A 17,981-nucleotide genomic window follows, 5' to 3' on the forward strand; every position below is an offset into this window, starting at 1 on the left:
TAGAAAAAACACACAAAGCTAACAGGTTTGTAGTTGGCATTACATTTTTAGCAATGAAAATCTAAACTGACCAAGGATGCTACAATTTTTTGAAACCAACATCTAAACGAAGAAATTCAGAAAAAGAAAATGGACCAATATAAGGCTAAAATGTACACAGTATGTGACAATTTGAAATGCCACAATATTATCATTTGCCCTTGAACTATGAAAAGGGAAAGAAAATAAATAGGAAAAAAATTAAGAAGTCTTAAAAATAAACTGTTCATAAAAGATATAAGCATTAGCAAGCAAACATTCTTACCTTGGGCAGGATCAGGTGGACCAAACTCCAGAGAATATCGTAAAATGAAGTTATTGTTCCACACGTAGAGTTGGTTATCTCTTGGATTGTAATCCACTGCAGCAATATACTGATACTGGTTGGGGAAGGGAACATCTACATATTCTCCTCGGTTTAATCGGGTATTGTAAATATAATCAATTGCATTCTTGCCTGTTTCACTCTCATTGTCTTGATAAACTGACCTGACCACATAAAGGACTCCACAGATCATAAAAGCATTTGATGCAGCTCGCTTGTCATACACAGTCTCCCACGTTGCTTCAAAGCGAAGAGTGTATGGATTCAGTTGGCTAATAACTATCATTCCATTGTTCTGTTCAGTGGCATAAATGACCCATAAGCCATTTTCATCAACTGCTAGGTCAATATCAGTTTTTCCTCCCCATCTATATGGTGAGGTATCATGATAGTTAGCATAGTTAATTATGGCCTCTCCACTCTTAATTCTAGTCCTCAAGTCAAATTTCACAATATTCCTTGTTCTTTCTTTGTTAAAGAAGACAGCACCATCATATACCACAAATCCAGTACCATCTACGCGATTTGGAAGTTTGTATGTTGTTGTTTGGCGACTGTTTTGGAAATCTTCTAAAGAAGCATATTCTATTAAAGTATCAGTACGATATGGAGTCCAGGGCATGAAATAAATTTTATCTGCAGCCTGAAGAGGGTCCTTGCACCAAGCACCTGCCTTTTGTTCAGCTTCATATATACATGGTGAATCCACAATTGCTTTCAGGGTCCCAGGGCACACAAAAACTAACAGTCACAGAGAAAAAACAAGAATTAAGCAAAGTTAAAAGACTATACAGGCATACAAAGTTTTAATGATCATAGATCAAAAGAGAAAAATTCACTCTATTAGCATTCAATTTTACCAGAAATTATACTTAACACAAGTACTACCTTTCTTTCCTTAAGTTACCATAATTGATGTACCAGCATACAAAGCAGCTGGGGTTTATTTTCACAAATACAAACCTAAGTTTAGGATCATTCATGATTGAGCTAACAATTTACATTTTTGCTATGTGTTTTTATCTTATAATTCGGTAATTTATGCTTTAAAACTCTGAGCTTTGTACATAGGGTGAACAAAGTACTTTTAGACCAAACTTTGTACCCTCCCTTCCTTAGCCCACTTATAAGCCCCCAAAAGCAGAACATCAAAATTAAGCAAATAAAACAAACCCAATGTGAAGGCTTATTTAGAACGTCTATGGAACTTAGACTGAAAACAAAAGTGCTTCAATTGAAGGAACATAAATATTCGGAAAATGCAATTAGAAGCAGAGAAAAGTAAATACGAGGAAAGGAGTGATGAAACGACCAGGAGACCCTGTAACCATGGCATGCTATGGAGAGGGTTCTGGAAGCCAGGCAAGATGACACTTTAATAATAAAATATCCAAGGGTATCAGAAAAAGAGATAAAGAGTGAAAAGAAACAGAGAAAGGACAGCTCCCCCTCGCCGACTTCAGAAATTTTACCCCGGCACCAGATTTAGCAGTCATATAATTTCACTGTAAACAGTCGACTTCTTTATGACGTGCATTTATGAGATCCTGCTAATTATATATTAATGTCAGGAGTGTTGTAGGGGAAGGGAAGGGAGAAGGTAACATCCATAAGGCACATAACAGGGAGCTGGGGTTCAAACTGTATACGTTATTTACCTTTTTGCTCCACTTCTATTTTAAGCATCGGAAGAAAAAAAAAAGTGCAAGGAAAAAAGAAAAAAGATTAAAATAAATTGACAGTCTAAGACTGAATTAGTAATAGATGCTAAATATAAGAAGAATAAGAGCTGCACTACTTTGGATAAAGAGAAACACAACAGGAAAACCTAGCAGGAGAAAAGATACTAAAGTTACATAAAAGAACATGGATCAATCATTTTAGTAGATTAAGGAGGCAATACAAATATGTTGGCATGTTGCTTCACTTAGTGTACCTGAATAAATAATGAAACTCTTCACTAATGCATGGTGTACATACTCTTGCCTTTCCCAAGTCACTCAGCATTCTTATCAAGTTTTACTTTAAATAGGTAGGCTATAGACACAAATGCATGCATAGGTGTATCATCCCCATTTATCTTATGCAAACTCATTATTAAGCTGACTAAAATTAGGTAAGCATAACAACAGGGAAATATATTTATAAACATGGCAACTCAATTTTGAAGCTCAGGTCAAAGCTAATGAATACTGATATTGTTACATTTTTCAAAGATGTAAGAAGAAATATATAATTATGCATCTCAGTACGTTTCAATTTTTTTCTATTAAATTTTCTGTTTCTAGAAAAATCTATCTTAACTATAAAAAATCTGCCTCCTTTTCAGGAATATATAAGCCTCCCCCTTTACCCCAATAGTTACTTTGAAGGGTACGCTAAGGTAGTACCTTTCTTCCCCACTAATAATCAGTAAATTTACTTATTTACATTTATATATACTTTATATTATAAAATTCTTATTAAATTCTCTATATCACATATCTCAAACGTGTAATACAAAGTCTATTAAAAAAAAGTAAGCAAAATACATACAAGGAAAAAGCAAGCACAGTAGGCAAGGAGAAAAAAGGAAGAAAGAATTATGGTTAGCTTATTATGACATTGTCTACCATCATCAATTTACACAAAAGCAAGCTAGCATGCAACAACAATCATACCAAGCATTCAAAGCAAATACCTTGATTCCACAGACCCCATAAAAGGTAAATGCTTTCATAAAACAAACCTGATTAGTAGAGTTATAGGAGAAAAAAATCCTCCCTCCAAGAAGTTTAAAGAAATGGATTATGCAGTTAGAAGTATGGTATATAAGATTCTTGCTGGTAAATAGTATTCTAATAATTACAAACCATAAAACACTATTTTAGATTTTGTATGTAGGTTTTGAAGTATGTTGCCTGAATTTAGTAAAGTGCCCAGATTAATGTCTGTGATTCTCCCTCTTCCCTTATTAAAATGCATTAGGGTGTACTAATACTGTGTCTCCAAACTGACTACTCAAAGATACTGTAGTAGTTGCACATTTCATTAAGATGCCTTAGCTTGATTAATTTTTTTTAATTATGATAATTCATCAAGATTAAATACTGACCTCCTGAAATACCTTAGGGAGAAACATATCACACAAATATTTTTGCCATAGGAAACCTTCCACATTAAGACACCACCTCCCCTGTCCAACTTGGTCTATTTAACCACTTTCAGGAAACATACTTGCTCTATTAATGCGTAAACCTGACTACATCCAGTAAAAAGGAAATTCAGTGTTACTGACGTGGAACAATTCTTTTTTATAAACCACTGGTCCTAAAATTACTGCTCAGTGAAGAGCAATATTATACCTTCTTAGAATCAATAAAGGAAGGGCATGGTGGGAAAATGAGGATAAAATAAATCATTAGTGTTGAGTCTGCTCAGACTATCTTTATATACAGCTATATTCTTTATTTTTAGGAAAGGATGAGTATACTGAAATACATCAATTAAATGCAAAGATGGGAATAATACATTTTAAAATGTTACGCATTTAAAACAGAACTTAAAACAAGTTCAATAAAGGATGTAGAAAATATATTTTGTTTTCCATTAATTGAAAATGGCTGGGTTTTATTATTTGATACGATAAAATGACAGGGCAGTTACTGAGCAAAATATTAAATAGGGATAACTTCATTTATGATTTAACTTATATTTATATTAAAGAAAATAAAATGGATATATATTGTATATAATTTATAATTCTAATGAAAACTGAGAAGTAACATTCAAATGTAAAAGTAAAAAAAAATTAAATAAAACTTTTGATGATTGATGAAGTGCATAAAATATGGATATTCAAAACAAAAGACCTTACATTATGATTTTTATGACAACCCAAAGGATATATATTTGTCAAATCAGCCAAAATTCACTCAACCGAGAAAAATATTAAAATACAATAAAATTAATGAAATTAGCATTCTTCATCACAAATATATATTGCAACTTGTCTTAAGAGACTGTATGAATTAATTCATAACAATACATTTACTATGCTATAGAACAAACATAAATACGTGACCCACTAACATCAGTGGAGAACACGGTTATGCAAGACAAGAAATCGACCCAAACTAAAGCCTACATACTCTGTATCTGCAGTGACACACTATTTCATTTTGAATAATCTTATGTTTATTCATTAATAATGATTGAATCAATAGTAAAAGTTTTTTTCTCATAAAATAAAACATAGCTGAATTTATGGTATAACTTTAATAACTTAATGATAATTTGAGATAGGAGGGTACAAAAATCAAAACCAAATCGCATCTGTAGGATATGGAAACTCTAATCTGATTACTCTCCTTTATCCTACAAGATCCTTATGACTTCTTTTAAACACACATTCAATTACTAATCAAATATATGTGCCTGTCTATAAACATACAAAGTTAAAAAATAACAGCATTTATAATGGACTCTGCTGAGTAAATTTATTATAAAATCTTCAGAGATCATGGAAAATTTCTAAAATTTTTTTAAATAAGTGGAAATAGTTTGGGATGGATATGCTCCTGAAGAACTTGCTCTGGATAGAAACTGGCATAAAGCCAGGTGGTAACAGACACATAATAAATGTTATCTGACAGTGACAGTTTTTATCAACTAAGTGTAAAAGGAGTATGCAAACATTACAAAGTACCAAAATACTATTAAAACAAGGGAAAAGTGAAAGCTAGTCACTTAAAATAAAAACAAGAGATGGTTATAAAGGACAGAAGCATAAAGAAACAAAAGGAGAGGATAATGGGGAAAAGAGATTAAGAAGATACACAGTCCTAAATAAGATCAGAACAATCTAAAAAGATCCTTTGCATTAATTATAATATTAGTGAAAATCATGCAATTTATAGTGTGTCACTACTGAACAGTATATAGGAATTGTAATTACTTCTACTCTTTAGCAAGGAGTAGTTTAAAAAAGCCATAGACTTATTTCTGTCTCCTGCAAACATCTAGAAAGGTAACAGCAAATTAATTACTGTTCTTTTTTTTAAGGACAAAACCTAAAAAGAACAAATACTTCTCTGAGTATTGCTATTTGCAAGTTTATTACACAGTGTACATTACTTCTGGAGAACTGAAAAAGTAAATTTTGAAAGTTAGATGTTCCAGAAGATATCCACATTTTCCTTTCTTAAACAGTGCAAGAAATAACTTAAAAGTCTGAAAATAATATTTTCTTAACACTGTTCTTGATCTATAGGCTAGATTACAGGAACTGGCTCCAGAAAGACATAATTCTTGGCAGATCTGACCGATTCCACTGTTTGGGAATGGATGCTGTGTTCCTTTTCTAATTTGAGGACAGAAACCATACTAAATTCAACTGCAAGTGACTTTATGGAACAAAACTTTGGTTAGCTCAAAAGAATACAATGTTCCTCCAGTGGCAAAGGAGAATGATTATGTAAGCCACCAACACTACACACAGGAGAAACGATATAAAGATCAGTGCACTCAGTAGGCTTCCAATCCTTCAAATGATATAGAAAATACTGAAAACATAAAAAGCCTCCATTTCACAGTAACACAACACAGAGCAGGGATGAAAAGATAATCTGTGTTTGGCCTTTAACTGATACCCCACAAAAAGCCAATTTATCAAAACTGCGGGCAGAGAAGAGAGAGACGACAGTGCCTTCACAGGATGTGTAAGTATGTATTACAACCATACTGGGCATAGTATATCTATCTAAAATCAGCCCTTTGGTTTCAGAAATATTGATAGTTTGAACATATGAATCTATCAGAGCTAGTGATCTCGTTTTTGAGCTTCTGGAAAAAGCAATTTCATTATTAGTTTGAGTCCATATTTTTTTAAGGAGGGAAGTCCTCTGAAGCAAATCATAAAATTGCTGCTAAAGAATTTTTAATTCAAATGCCTTGAATTAAGGTGGCATGACACGTTTATCCAATTTAAGAAGTAAAGAAGTCAAGAATGAAACCAAATTACCTGATGAAAATTAAGTAATATACTTAATCTTTTTAATTGTCTAAAATGTTTTTTTCCTGTTGAAAATACAGAATCCAATTCATAAATATGAATTCTGAGATTAGGAGGAAAACTACACAGAATTACAGTATTAGCTGAAGCCTACTTATGAAGTTTCCAACTGAATTTTAAATATTCCTCTAAAGGATAATACTAAAAATGGATGCTGCAAATTAAAAATATGTGCAAGGCTTTGTTACGTTTGTTTTATCTAGCGTTAAGATTTAGTCACTGAATCTGGTAAAGGAGTACTCTCTTAAGGACAAGGGACAAAAAGGAAAGCACTTGCCTCAGTTACTGCAATGGTAGCTTTCACCAGGCATTAAAGTTACCACAACAGCAGGTAGTCATTCAAGTAGCTCACGATTAAAACCAAAGTCAATTCCTTCTTTAGAAAACTGTGAGCCAAACCAATTTGTCAGCAACTGGTATTGGGCAAAAGTACAGATTTCTATCTGCCCTATTGAATAGCTAATTCAAGTTTGTTTTCTGGAAAAACACTAGCCTTAAAAGCCAAACACTTAAGAACACAGACAGACACTTGGCCAGCATCACACTATGGCTTCCTTCCACATTTCATGAAACTAATTGGAGGCCCGAGTCTGTTAGTGCTCTGCATGCATAATAGTTTTGTAGGCCATAAACATATGCTTCTTTCACATGTGTCCTCTTTCAGCATCAACGAGGAATGCTGTAGAAGGTGAAAAATACAAGCTTCATACTTACTGTAAGGGACACATTCATATTGGACCTCAAGATATTTGTATGTTCCAGGACATGGATCAGGAAATACATCTGACCCAGTAACTACTATACACTGTGTTCGATTGTTGCACCTGGAAAACAAAACAAATCAAACTTGTGTAACAACAATGTATTTGTTTATTTTTACTAAAGAAATATAATAGAGAACTGATCTGTATTTTCTTCAAGCAACTAGTACCATAAATTAAAAACTTCAACTGATATTAGGTTGCTGTAAAGAGTTACAAAAGTCCTATTTTCTTTATGTTGTAATATATCTGTAGCATGGGTCACACTGAATTTTAACTGGAAATAAAAAGAAAATCACTAACAGTTCTCTATTCTTTTAGTATACATTTTACATTTTAATTGGAATTTTTGACATGCTCAACATGTACTGAAAAAAAAGAAACTTACCTGGATACTCACCATATTTAAGAATTAAAATTGACTTTAAAATGGTACTGAACAAGAATGGAACTGAACAAAAGAGAGTCATAAACTGAATAGCTTGAAAGTAAATTTTGACAACATACTGAAACAAAGGAAGAGCCAGGTTTTAAGCTTATCCTCTAAATCCCATTTTGTGTTAAGCATTCTATTACAGGTATTTATACACTCTTGAATACCAGATACCAAGCTAATTGATCACACCTTCCGTGCTATGGCCTGCATAAATGACAGAATGAATTTAAAGCATTTAGCATAGTGCGTGGTACATAATACTGAGTGTCATAAGCATTGTGTTACACTTACTATTTTCATAGAGCAATAGGCTTATACTATCAACATGATATGACTATGAATTAGGTTTTTCTAAATTAGTACTCCCTGAAATACAACACTAAAAAGAATGTCACTAACATGATGTCTAGAATGTCCTATTTATTCCTATCGGAAGTATTTTCTTAGTTTTGTGTTGTCATTAATTCATTGTCATTGAGATTATTAGAATTAAGTTAGAATTCCAGGCAAGATGATATTTATTTGAGTTCTATGAATTTGTCCAAATGATCCTGTTATAAGCTATATAAAGGCAAGACTCATTTCCTTTATATTTAACTTGATTACAACCCAATGCAATGTAATATTTTCAGGGTTATTACTGTATTTTCTGCTAGTATATAAATTAGGAAGACAAAGCAAGGAGAGTAAGAGCATTTTAACAAAATTCACTTGATAATTTGAATACCAGACATTCTATAGTACATTAAATAACTAGACTATAGCATGGCAAATAAAGAATCAAAAAGTAGCCCAGTTTTTAGCACAACTAATTCACGGAGGGTGGAAGGAGAACTGTGTTAGAGAGGGGTAGGTATGTAAGTCATGCACCTTAGAGCCACTTCAACTCAAACCAGGTTGATTCTTCCCTGTTGAGCAGCAAGACCTGAACTGAAAACTTCTATAGGATCAAACAGGTAAATTTTATAGGTCAAGCTACAACAAATGAACTTCAAATGGACATTTTAAATAAATTATAACTAAAATTGTTTGTACAAATATTAAACTAATGATAACTTTTATCATACTCTGTAATATCTTATGCCATATTTTTTAAACATACCATATAAAATAATTTTCAAAAGCACGGATAATGTAAACAATGCAGTGTCACATTCTTATGCAACATCATGTTTTACTCCCCTTATTCCGTGTTTCTCTTAAGTGAGTTCAATCATTTATAAAAATTTGCCAATGGTTCTCTATTTAGTGTAAATGAATTATTTTAACATGAATAGTAGAACAAATTTTATATCCTAAAATCTTAAACAGCAAATGGATTTAAGATTTCTCAACAGACCAACGTCTATTGTTTGAACTAATGTTTCATTTTCTTCTTAAATTTTACAGTAACAAGAGTTCATTGCTTCTTTTTAAAGTTTCTTGATCTCAGGAATTCTCAACCTCTAACCTGGTCCCCATCAAAAATTAAAAACTTTAATTTCCTTGCTTGTACTTACTCATACCTACAAAGATCGTCCCTTTATCTCACCCTCACACTTCTTAGAAACAAAGAAATCTAAACTCTTATGAGTTAGATATCCCTTTCATACACTCCTTCTATATATATTTTATAGCCACTAACGAAGCTCTGCCATGTTGTAAATGGTTTTAATATTTATTCAAAATATATTCATGGTAGAAATCCCATAAAACAACAATTCCACTCGTGAGTAAACTTTTCATATACTTCATCACCCTTCCCTTCCCATTGGAGCCTCCCTCCCCACCAAACCAGGAACAGGTGAGAGAGAAAGGGGACTGTACTCAAGGTTGAAATAGATCAAGAGCACGAAGGACTTTGGACCAAGGTGAAGAAGGAAGTTGCTCAAAGGATTCGGAAATTTATATCATTTTTTCAAAACTAAAGAACATACTGACGATTTTCCAGGTTTCTTCCCACTGTAAGATCAGATAAATAAATATGACTTTAAAATGGGATTTGAAATATCTTTTAGTCAATGTCACAGTATGTTGGCAGGAAGTATACAAGGGATAAGTAGTCCTGTTTTCATTATATTTTGTTTAAAAGAAGACAAACACCATAAAATGAAAAATAACTGCTCATATTTACTCTTTTTCTGGACAACTCTGCATTAGTCACCTGACCACAATTACAAGTTCAAATTAATGTCAAAAGCAATTATAATAATTTATATCAACCACGTAATTTTTAAAACTTCTTTTAATAATCACATTGTACAATGCATTCACTCTAAGACAGCAAAAAGTATTAATTTTAGGTCTGTGCGCTTAAGTAAAAATTGAAGGTAAAGAAACTTAATGGAGTTCCTGCAAAAACAATTATATAGATTTCTAGAATTCATGGCCTCTCAGATGTCAAAAAGGTTCATTTTATATATCAGAAGTGCAAAAAATTAATCTTGAGGAAAAAAAGGAATTTGGGTGCTAAAATAGTAAAGGGTCAGCAAGAAGAGGAACACAAAGGTATAAGAATATCAGATTTGCATACTAGTATCTTGATTCATGGATAAGAAAACCTAACATTTTAGAGGACCAAATGATGGAAATTATTAAAAATACAGACTATGTAAATTCCTGTATGCAAGTAGCCTTAGGTTTCCATATACAGAAAGTGTGAGGAAACTAGGGAAAAGGAAATACCCAATGTGAGCTGTTAGTACTAAGAAAAATCTGAAAATTCCTTAACCAATACACTGTTGGTTAAGGCTATAAAACTGTAAACTGCTATCATTCAAGATAGGGAAAGAGAAAGCAATTAGCCACAGAAGCAAAGTAAATTCCCATCAACTGCTCAGCTTCAAGTTTTCACTCTAATGAAAATAAAAAGTCACAACTAAGCCAAGAAAGGAAAGGCATTCAGTTGTTTGCATTCTCAGCCCTAAGCGAAGTTCCCCTCATGAGTTTCTCTCTTCCTCCAGAAAAAAAGATTTATCAGTTAAGATATGGTTACATTAAGGGCTTCCCTGGTGGCGCAGTGGTTGAGAGTCCGATGCAGGGGACACAGGTTCGTGCCCCGGTCCGGGAAGGGAAGATCCCACATGCCGCATAGAGGCTGGGCCCGTGAGCCATGGCCGCTGAGCCTGCGCGTCCGGAGCCTGTGCTCCGCAACGGGAGAGGCCACAACAGTGAGAGGCCCGCGTACCGCAAAAAAAAAAAAAAAAAAAAAAGATATGGTTACATTAACAATTAAAGTATCAGTATACTTTAGTAATACCATGTGGATTCATGATGTTAAAAATTTATACTTTTCCTAAATGTGAAACAAAAATTCAGTATAAATGAGAATAAGGCAGAAAAGGATAAATAGGGTTTTTTAAATAGGTGGACCTTTAATTATGACTTGAAGGAAATGCAATTACTGTTCATTATAAAGAAACACTTCAACTTTTAAATAATTGATTTTATTTTATTTGGTGTTTGTAAGGCTGCACAGATGAGTGAGGATAGTTAAAGCATGGGTTCTCAAAATGTGTTCCTCAGGCCAGCAGCCCCAGCACCAACTGGGAACTTGTTAGAAATTCATTCTCAGGTCCCACCCAAGACCAACAGCCTCAGAAACTCTGGAGGCTAGTACCCAGCAATCTGTGTTTTAACTAGCTCTGCTGATGATTCTGATTTATGAGGACCACTGGGTTAGAGACAGGTTTAGGTACTTTAGTAAAGAATAAATTATATATGCGAACACATGCTTTTACTCTATAAACCTTAATAAAATACAAGTGAAATAGAAAAGCATTTAGTGATGACTATGATTTATGCAGCAAGTACATAACACAGCTTACAATGTTAACATATCTTCTCTTGCTAATTTTAATCATAAGAATCAAGGGTTTTAGTTGCTCTAGTGTTGAGCCAGCAGGCTAGTTATTTATAAATTCCTAACCTAAATAAGTACAATTTCTAAGTACATGTATACATCACATGTAAGCCCATTTTCAACAACAGAAGGAAAGTATAATCTTTTCCTAGCTAATGAAAATATCTAACACTAAACAAATCTGGAAATAAAATTTTGGCAATCTGTAAAAATATACTGTGTTCCCTAGAAGGAAGGTATCATTAAAAATAACAAACCAAAACAAGATCCACTATAATCACTGCAAATTTTTCTATAGTCAACCTTTGACTTATTTATTAAAATACATTTTAATAAAGTGGCTCAACTATAGGAAAACATACTATACAATTGTTTTCAGAAAGAACTCAAGGGACATAAAGGCAGCCCTTGCAAAAATTTACTTCTAAGCAATTTCTGGGATATAATGTATGATTTAATACCACCTACTAAGTTAATGTAAAACTACATACGCACTCAGTCTCAGATCTAAGCGTATGGTCATTTTTAATATTCTAACCACATTTCCAAAAATTTCCAAGTTGACATGTGTAGATAAAAAGCTAAACATTATTTTACATCGTTGGTTTAAAAGCACTATTAAAAAAATCACCTATGTTATTTCTATACATTATTTTAGGTTGCAACTTTCTATCATATTAAATATTTCTTCCTCTAATTTTCTAATCTAAATATTGCCAAGAAAAATGTGTAATTGATAAAAATGCATTTTACAAATGTATATTACCATTAATTTACATACTAGTATATGGAAATTATGTATAAATTATCATGCAGAGATTAAACAGCAGAATTTGAAGAAACATCTTTTTATTTAGGGGACAGTAGTGCTTCATCACTAATGAAATATTAATAATGCAAACAAACTATTAATATGCTGCTTTTCCTTAATCTTTTAAAACTGTAAATGAAAGAAGGAACAATGCACACATTATTATAAGCTGAGAATAAGCTGTATGAATATCACCAGCATAGCATATCGTTTGACTCTGTTCAGAAGCAAAATTATTTGCTAACTGGGGAGATGAGTGTTTAAAAGCAGAGGCTTCAGAATAAAAAAGAATTGGGGTTTTAGTTCCAGCCCTGCTGCTTACTTAACTGTGAGTCCGTAAGCAACATATTAAACCTTTCAACCTTAGCTTTCTCATCTGTAAACCATAATACCCTCTTTAGAAGTTTGTCGTTAAGGTTAAATAAGATAATGCAGGCAAACTCTTTGCACAATCCCTTAACAAATATGAATTACCAACAACAACAAAAATATCAGTAATAAGAGCATTACTCCTTTATATGAGATGGACATAGATTTGCAAATCTTAAAGGGGCAGAACATCTTTTGTTCTTCCAGAGTATTCCCTGTATTTCCCATATGATTTACTATGTACAGCTTTAAAAACAGGCTGAAGTATTCATGCAAATTTGTTTCCTTTCCAACTCTAATTTTGAATTGTACAATGCCCAACAAATTGCTTTTACTCTTGTTTTTTTTTGTTTGTTTGTTTTGTTTTGTTTTTTAATGCAGGCCTCTCACTGTCGTGGCCTCTCCCGTTGCGGAGCACAGGCTCCGGACGCGCAGGCTCAGCGGCCATGGCTCTTGGGCCCAGCCGCTCCGCGGCACGTGGGATCCTCCCAGACCGGGGCACGAACCCGTGTCCCCTGCATCGACAGGCAGACTCCCAACCACTGCGCCACCAGGGAAGCCCCTTACTCTTGTTTTGATTATCTTACGCTCATTATTACACTTTACCAAGTGCAAAGTATGGAGATGAGATTCCATGTGTAATCTATTGTGAGAGGTGTTCTAATCAATAGTCTTGTTCTGCTGATTAAGCAGGGGCTTCTGTTTTGGCAAGATAACATTAGTTTCTCCAGTCATGCTCCAAAAACCATTGGGAATCTTCAACAGATCATTAGATATGCTACAATAAAGCTTTGGTACATTCTTTCTTCTTCCTTAAATTACTTCTTCACTGTCCCATCTTTCCTCATCTCGGTGGCACTGCATTATTATTGCATCTCCCCTGAAACTTGCACTAGAGCTATGTCTCCAGGCCATAGGATGCCATTTTCAATTGAAGCTTCTGCTTGAAAATATAAATTAAGAAAATTTCATTATCTCCTGCCAGGGGCCATTATTCACCACAGTTCTAAGGAAGATTAAAAATGCAAAATCTACCAACTTGAACAAATACTCCAGCATTCAACAGAAAAGCCTAGTATATCATGACAGAAACTAAAAATTAATGTTTGCTGAAATTTGGAGTCATCCTCTACAATTAGTCCAATTCTTTATTGAGAATGTCTGTTCAGTGAAGACTGCATCAATAATTTCAGTCTCTTAGTGGCATCTGTTATTTTTAAAATTTAATTATAAAATACTAGCAATAACAGGTCTGTTTCTTTCCTGAGCTACCTTCTGTCTTAGTTAAAACTGCTTACTTTTTGGAGATGAAATAAATGCTTTCAAGGTACTAGGGAAACATGTAATGATATCCCTTTCCAAAATGTCAAATATAAACAGAACATTCACAGGGGTACTGTGGAAGTTTAAAACCACATCCACACGGGGAACTATATCTTCTAACTGAATAGAACATCTACAGTTGATGTTATAAACCCATTCTCTAACTAATGGTCTAGAAATGATATTCATTCTTGAGCCTCAATTACCAAAAAAAAAATCATATGTCAATGAGTAAATTTTATTCTCTTCAAGTACACAAATTTTTAAAATTTACCACAGAGGGCAAGAAAGAAAAGGAAAATAAAGAAAAAAGGTCACTGTCAACCTATACATTTTTATTAGAGGTGACTATATGCCTGGCACATAACAGGAATTCAGTAGTTGTTTTTGAATGAATGAAATAATGATGAATGGTTAACCTGATTACTGCTGCTTGTAAATAAACACAGTTATTAGAAAATAAGTATCAGACGTCCAATTCTGCTTCAATCAGCTGTACCTGATTCTCAGAGAATTCTGTCAATTTGGAAGCAGTTTTGTATCATGAAAGCCAATAATACAACACTAAGGAGACAGATCTATTTAAGGGGTGGAGGAAAAAGTACCCTTTAGCTTCCAAATAACTTTTTCATGCACTAACAATTCCAAATGACCAAGGAATGAATGCAGTACGCTAGGTACTAGAACCCCTGTTTTTTTAGTCCAAATTTACAATAAATTTTTATACACACAGTAGATTATCTTAAAACATGAATAGTTAAGTTCCTAAGTAAATTTGCTCAAACAAAGTAACCAAATAAACCGGAGGGATAAAAAGAAGTTATGCTCCAAGATACAACGTTACAATCATCTTCACAGATGAAAGAGGGAAACTGAGTTGAATGTTAAATCAAACCTTTTTTAAAACTGTGTAATGAAATCCCCTTTTATTATCTAAACTTCCATTCTGTAGAGCTAAGGAAAGTGGGTCCTGCATTTTTAAAATATTTATCAATGATGATTTGTAAGCCTAACTAATTGCTAGGTAAACATAACATCAGGAAGCTAAATGATGTGTAATTAATGTGGTAAAAAAGAGGTGTTCTAAAGTAATGTTCCCATTTGTCACATAGCTATGTTCTCATAATTTATTTAATAATTTGTGTATTGTAGAAGATTTCTATTCATCATATAGTATTTAATTCTTTAGGCATGTTAGGATATTATACTCTAAGCATTATAATATTGTATTATTTAAAGTGTTTTAAAATCCTTGAAACAAAGTTGAATTATTGAACTGAAGATGCTACCCGAAATCTCTAGGAAAATACACTTGAGTACTGATACACGCATGGATACATAATTTGGAAAAAAATAAATAATATTAAGTTTATTCCATTCAGTTTCCTATATACTGGTGTTTTCAAAAATTTGAAATATAGTCCTAATTTTTTAAAAATTGCAACTGTAATTAAATTTTTACAACTGTATTTGAAAAGAGTATAGAAAAAGCCAATTTATTATTTAAATAACTATAAGCAAGAATACAAAATATGTCTGGACTATTGATATATAAACATAAAAACCTATTTGACTGAAAAAGTGTATAGTATGTAACAAATAGAAAGCCAAAAAAATAAGTATCAGCTAACCTACAGCAAATCAACAAAAGTTTGAAATAAAACCCTGTGTAGGCTCATATGCAGAAGGTTGTTGTCATTCTAGTTTTCAGTATGTTGAAAACAGGAATAACATGAAAGTGATACCTTCCGTAATCATTTTGTGTCAGGAATTAAAACCACAAAGTATGCATACTTTAATATTTATAGTTAAATTGGCATCTTAGAAACTCAAAAAAATTCTCAAAAATTCCACATTAATTACTAAAATTAGGATTTTGAAACGACAATGCTGATTTTCTAAAAACAACCTTCTATGTTTTAGAAACCTTTGAAATTCCTTGCAGTTTTTACTGGACCTTGGGGTCAGTTTAATGCAAATTAGGCTGGACTCACTCAGCCTTATTAATCCAGTACAAAATCTCTTGTTTGCAGAAATGCACATTCAACATAAATGCACTTGCTTTTATTAGCAAAATAAGAAATATTTATTTACAAAGCATGCCACTGAGACTAAATTTCATTCACAGGGTCATCAGGTCTAACTACTTAATGAAAGGAACAAGATAATTCAAGTGGGGATAAAAGCTATAAAATTTTGAAATACTTCAAAAATATTGCTTCCGAGTCCAAATTTTCAAGACCTTTGCTTTTAATAATTTAAAATATTATTATGACCTGTATCAATTAGGAGCAATTATTTTTAAAAATGTTAACCTACTACAGTTTGCACTTGCAGAAACTATCACATTTTTAACAAGGGAAATGGGATATCGCTATGGGATGCCCTAGTTAGATTAAATTAGCAAGAAACTTGTTACCAGACCATATAAAAGACACACCATAATAAGACATGACCTTTCAGAGCCTTGGAGCCAATCTGTGACGCTTTTCCTTCCTATAGCCCTTGCTAATTATTGGCAAAGTTACAGACCCTTTTGTCGTGGGTTATTTTTCTTCAAATTGTGAGGGGATTTTTGGTTTCTAAATATTTAATTAGTCTTGTTATGATATGAGAATTGTACATGTCAAGCATTTTGATTTTCATACTCTATTCCTTCTAATTATCCTCAGATTTAGATTGGTCATCCCAAATCTTTTCCTTTTGTAATTATTTACTTCTTAAAGGTCATTCTGTGAAGAAATATGTTCACCCTTATGGCTCTTCTTTCCCACAAATGGCTTTTCTGGTCCATTAATTACCCGCTTAGAAGATTAGAGTTTGAAATAATGTAAAAGAACCTGCAACTAAAAGGAGTTTTACAGTGCAAAACTGAGTAAACTAGATTTTTGTTGTTGCTATTTTAAATTCACCTTAAAGATAACTCCCTTGGTTTAGATGTGATTTTGACAAACAGGAAAATTATGCCATAAATATTTTTTTTCTGCCTCCCAAGATGTTTCATGAGATGTCATTTAGTCAGTATTATAAATCTCTGCCTATAAAAGAAATGCATCTCTAGTCTAATTGACAGCTAATATAATTTCCTCTTTCACAGACCTCACTTTGATTATAGCACAGCAATGAATGTTCACAGAACTTCCTATGTAATCAAAATGAAAGCATAGACATAAAATCTTGACTTTTGGTGATGTAGCTTTTAAAAATTTACCATCTATGCAAAAGTTAAGACAAAGTACAACTTTTTGTTAAAGTACTTATTTAATTCAGGAATTTTTTTCAGTTTTTATTAAAATGACAACGTTCTATAAGTGCTTGGGTTTTTTAACCAAGAGGCAAGAAAGCACGGCTACTCTTTACCCAAAATGAATTATTTCAGTATGAAATCTTTCATGACTTTTAGTACTATTATTTCCTCATCAAACTTGTTTTTCAGTTAAGTGCACTTTTATTATTATTACTTTTGTTTTACAGTAATTTATTTTCCTCATGTAACTTGTAAATATTTTGGTAGTAAAATATGTGACATAGTTTATAAACAAGTATATAGGAATGCTTTGTGTAAAAGGGGATGTGAAAGGACAAGTGAGCAGTATCTTAATAGTATGATCAAGTGAGCAATATCTTAGTAGTATTCATACTATGAACAGTATGAACTTAATAGTATAAATTAATGTTGGAGGAGAGGGAAATACATAGAGTTAATGGTCAACGAAGTGAAAACTCTCATTTGGAAAACAAAATGCTATGCAATTATTCTGCAAGTCATGAATCTTTTTTTATTAATTATCTGATATTAACTGTGCCTCATAAAAACCACTATCTATCTGTGTTTTCCTTATGTTGTTCTTTCTAACTTAAAAAGATGTATCTGAACTGAATTCCCACGGAAATTACTGTCAATAATTTCTTGAACGATTTCTTCTTAATTAAGAAAGAAGAAATTAATCATATTCTGCTTTGTGGCTCTCTTCTATATTTTGCATAAAATTGTTATTTAACTCACCAAGTATTTTCCTTGTTA

General features: G+C 32.7%; 1 protein-coding gene across 13 annotated transcripts in view; it reads right to left on the bottom strand.

Moving 5' to 3' along the window:
• The window catches only part of ADGRL2 (adhesion G protein-coupled receptor L2), a 271,627-nt gene that overhangs the window by 46,240 nt on the left and 207,406 nt on the right, over positions 1 to 17,981 (bottom strand). For all 13 annotated transcript variants that reach the window (XM_033864355.2, XM_019919571.3, XM_019919572.3 and 10 more), the window contains 2 exons: positions 7,131 to 7,240; positions 305 to 1,105 (listed from right to left, as the gene is read on the bottom strand). In XM_033864355.2, coding sequence (XP_033720246.1) covers positions 305 to 1,105; positions 7,131 to 7,240 — 911 coding nt within the window. The remainder of the gene's footprint in view (positions 1 to 304; positions 1,106 to 7,130; positions 7,241 to 17,981) is intronic.

Source organism: Tursiops truncatus, chromosome 1, assembly GCF_011762595.2.
Source record: "Tursiops truncatus isolate mTurTru1 chromosome 1, mTurTru1.mat.Y, whole genome shotgun sequence".
NCBI lineage: Eukaryota > Metazoa > Chordata > Mammalia > Artiodactyla > Delphinidae > Tursiops > Tursiops truncatus.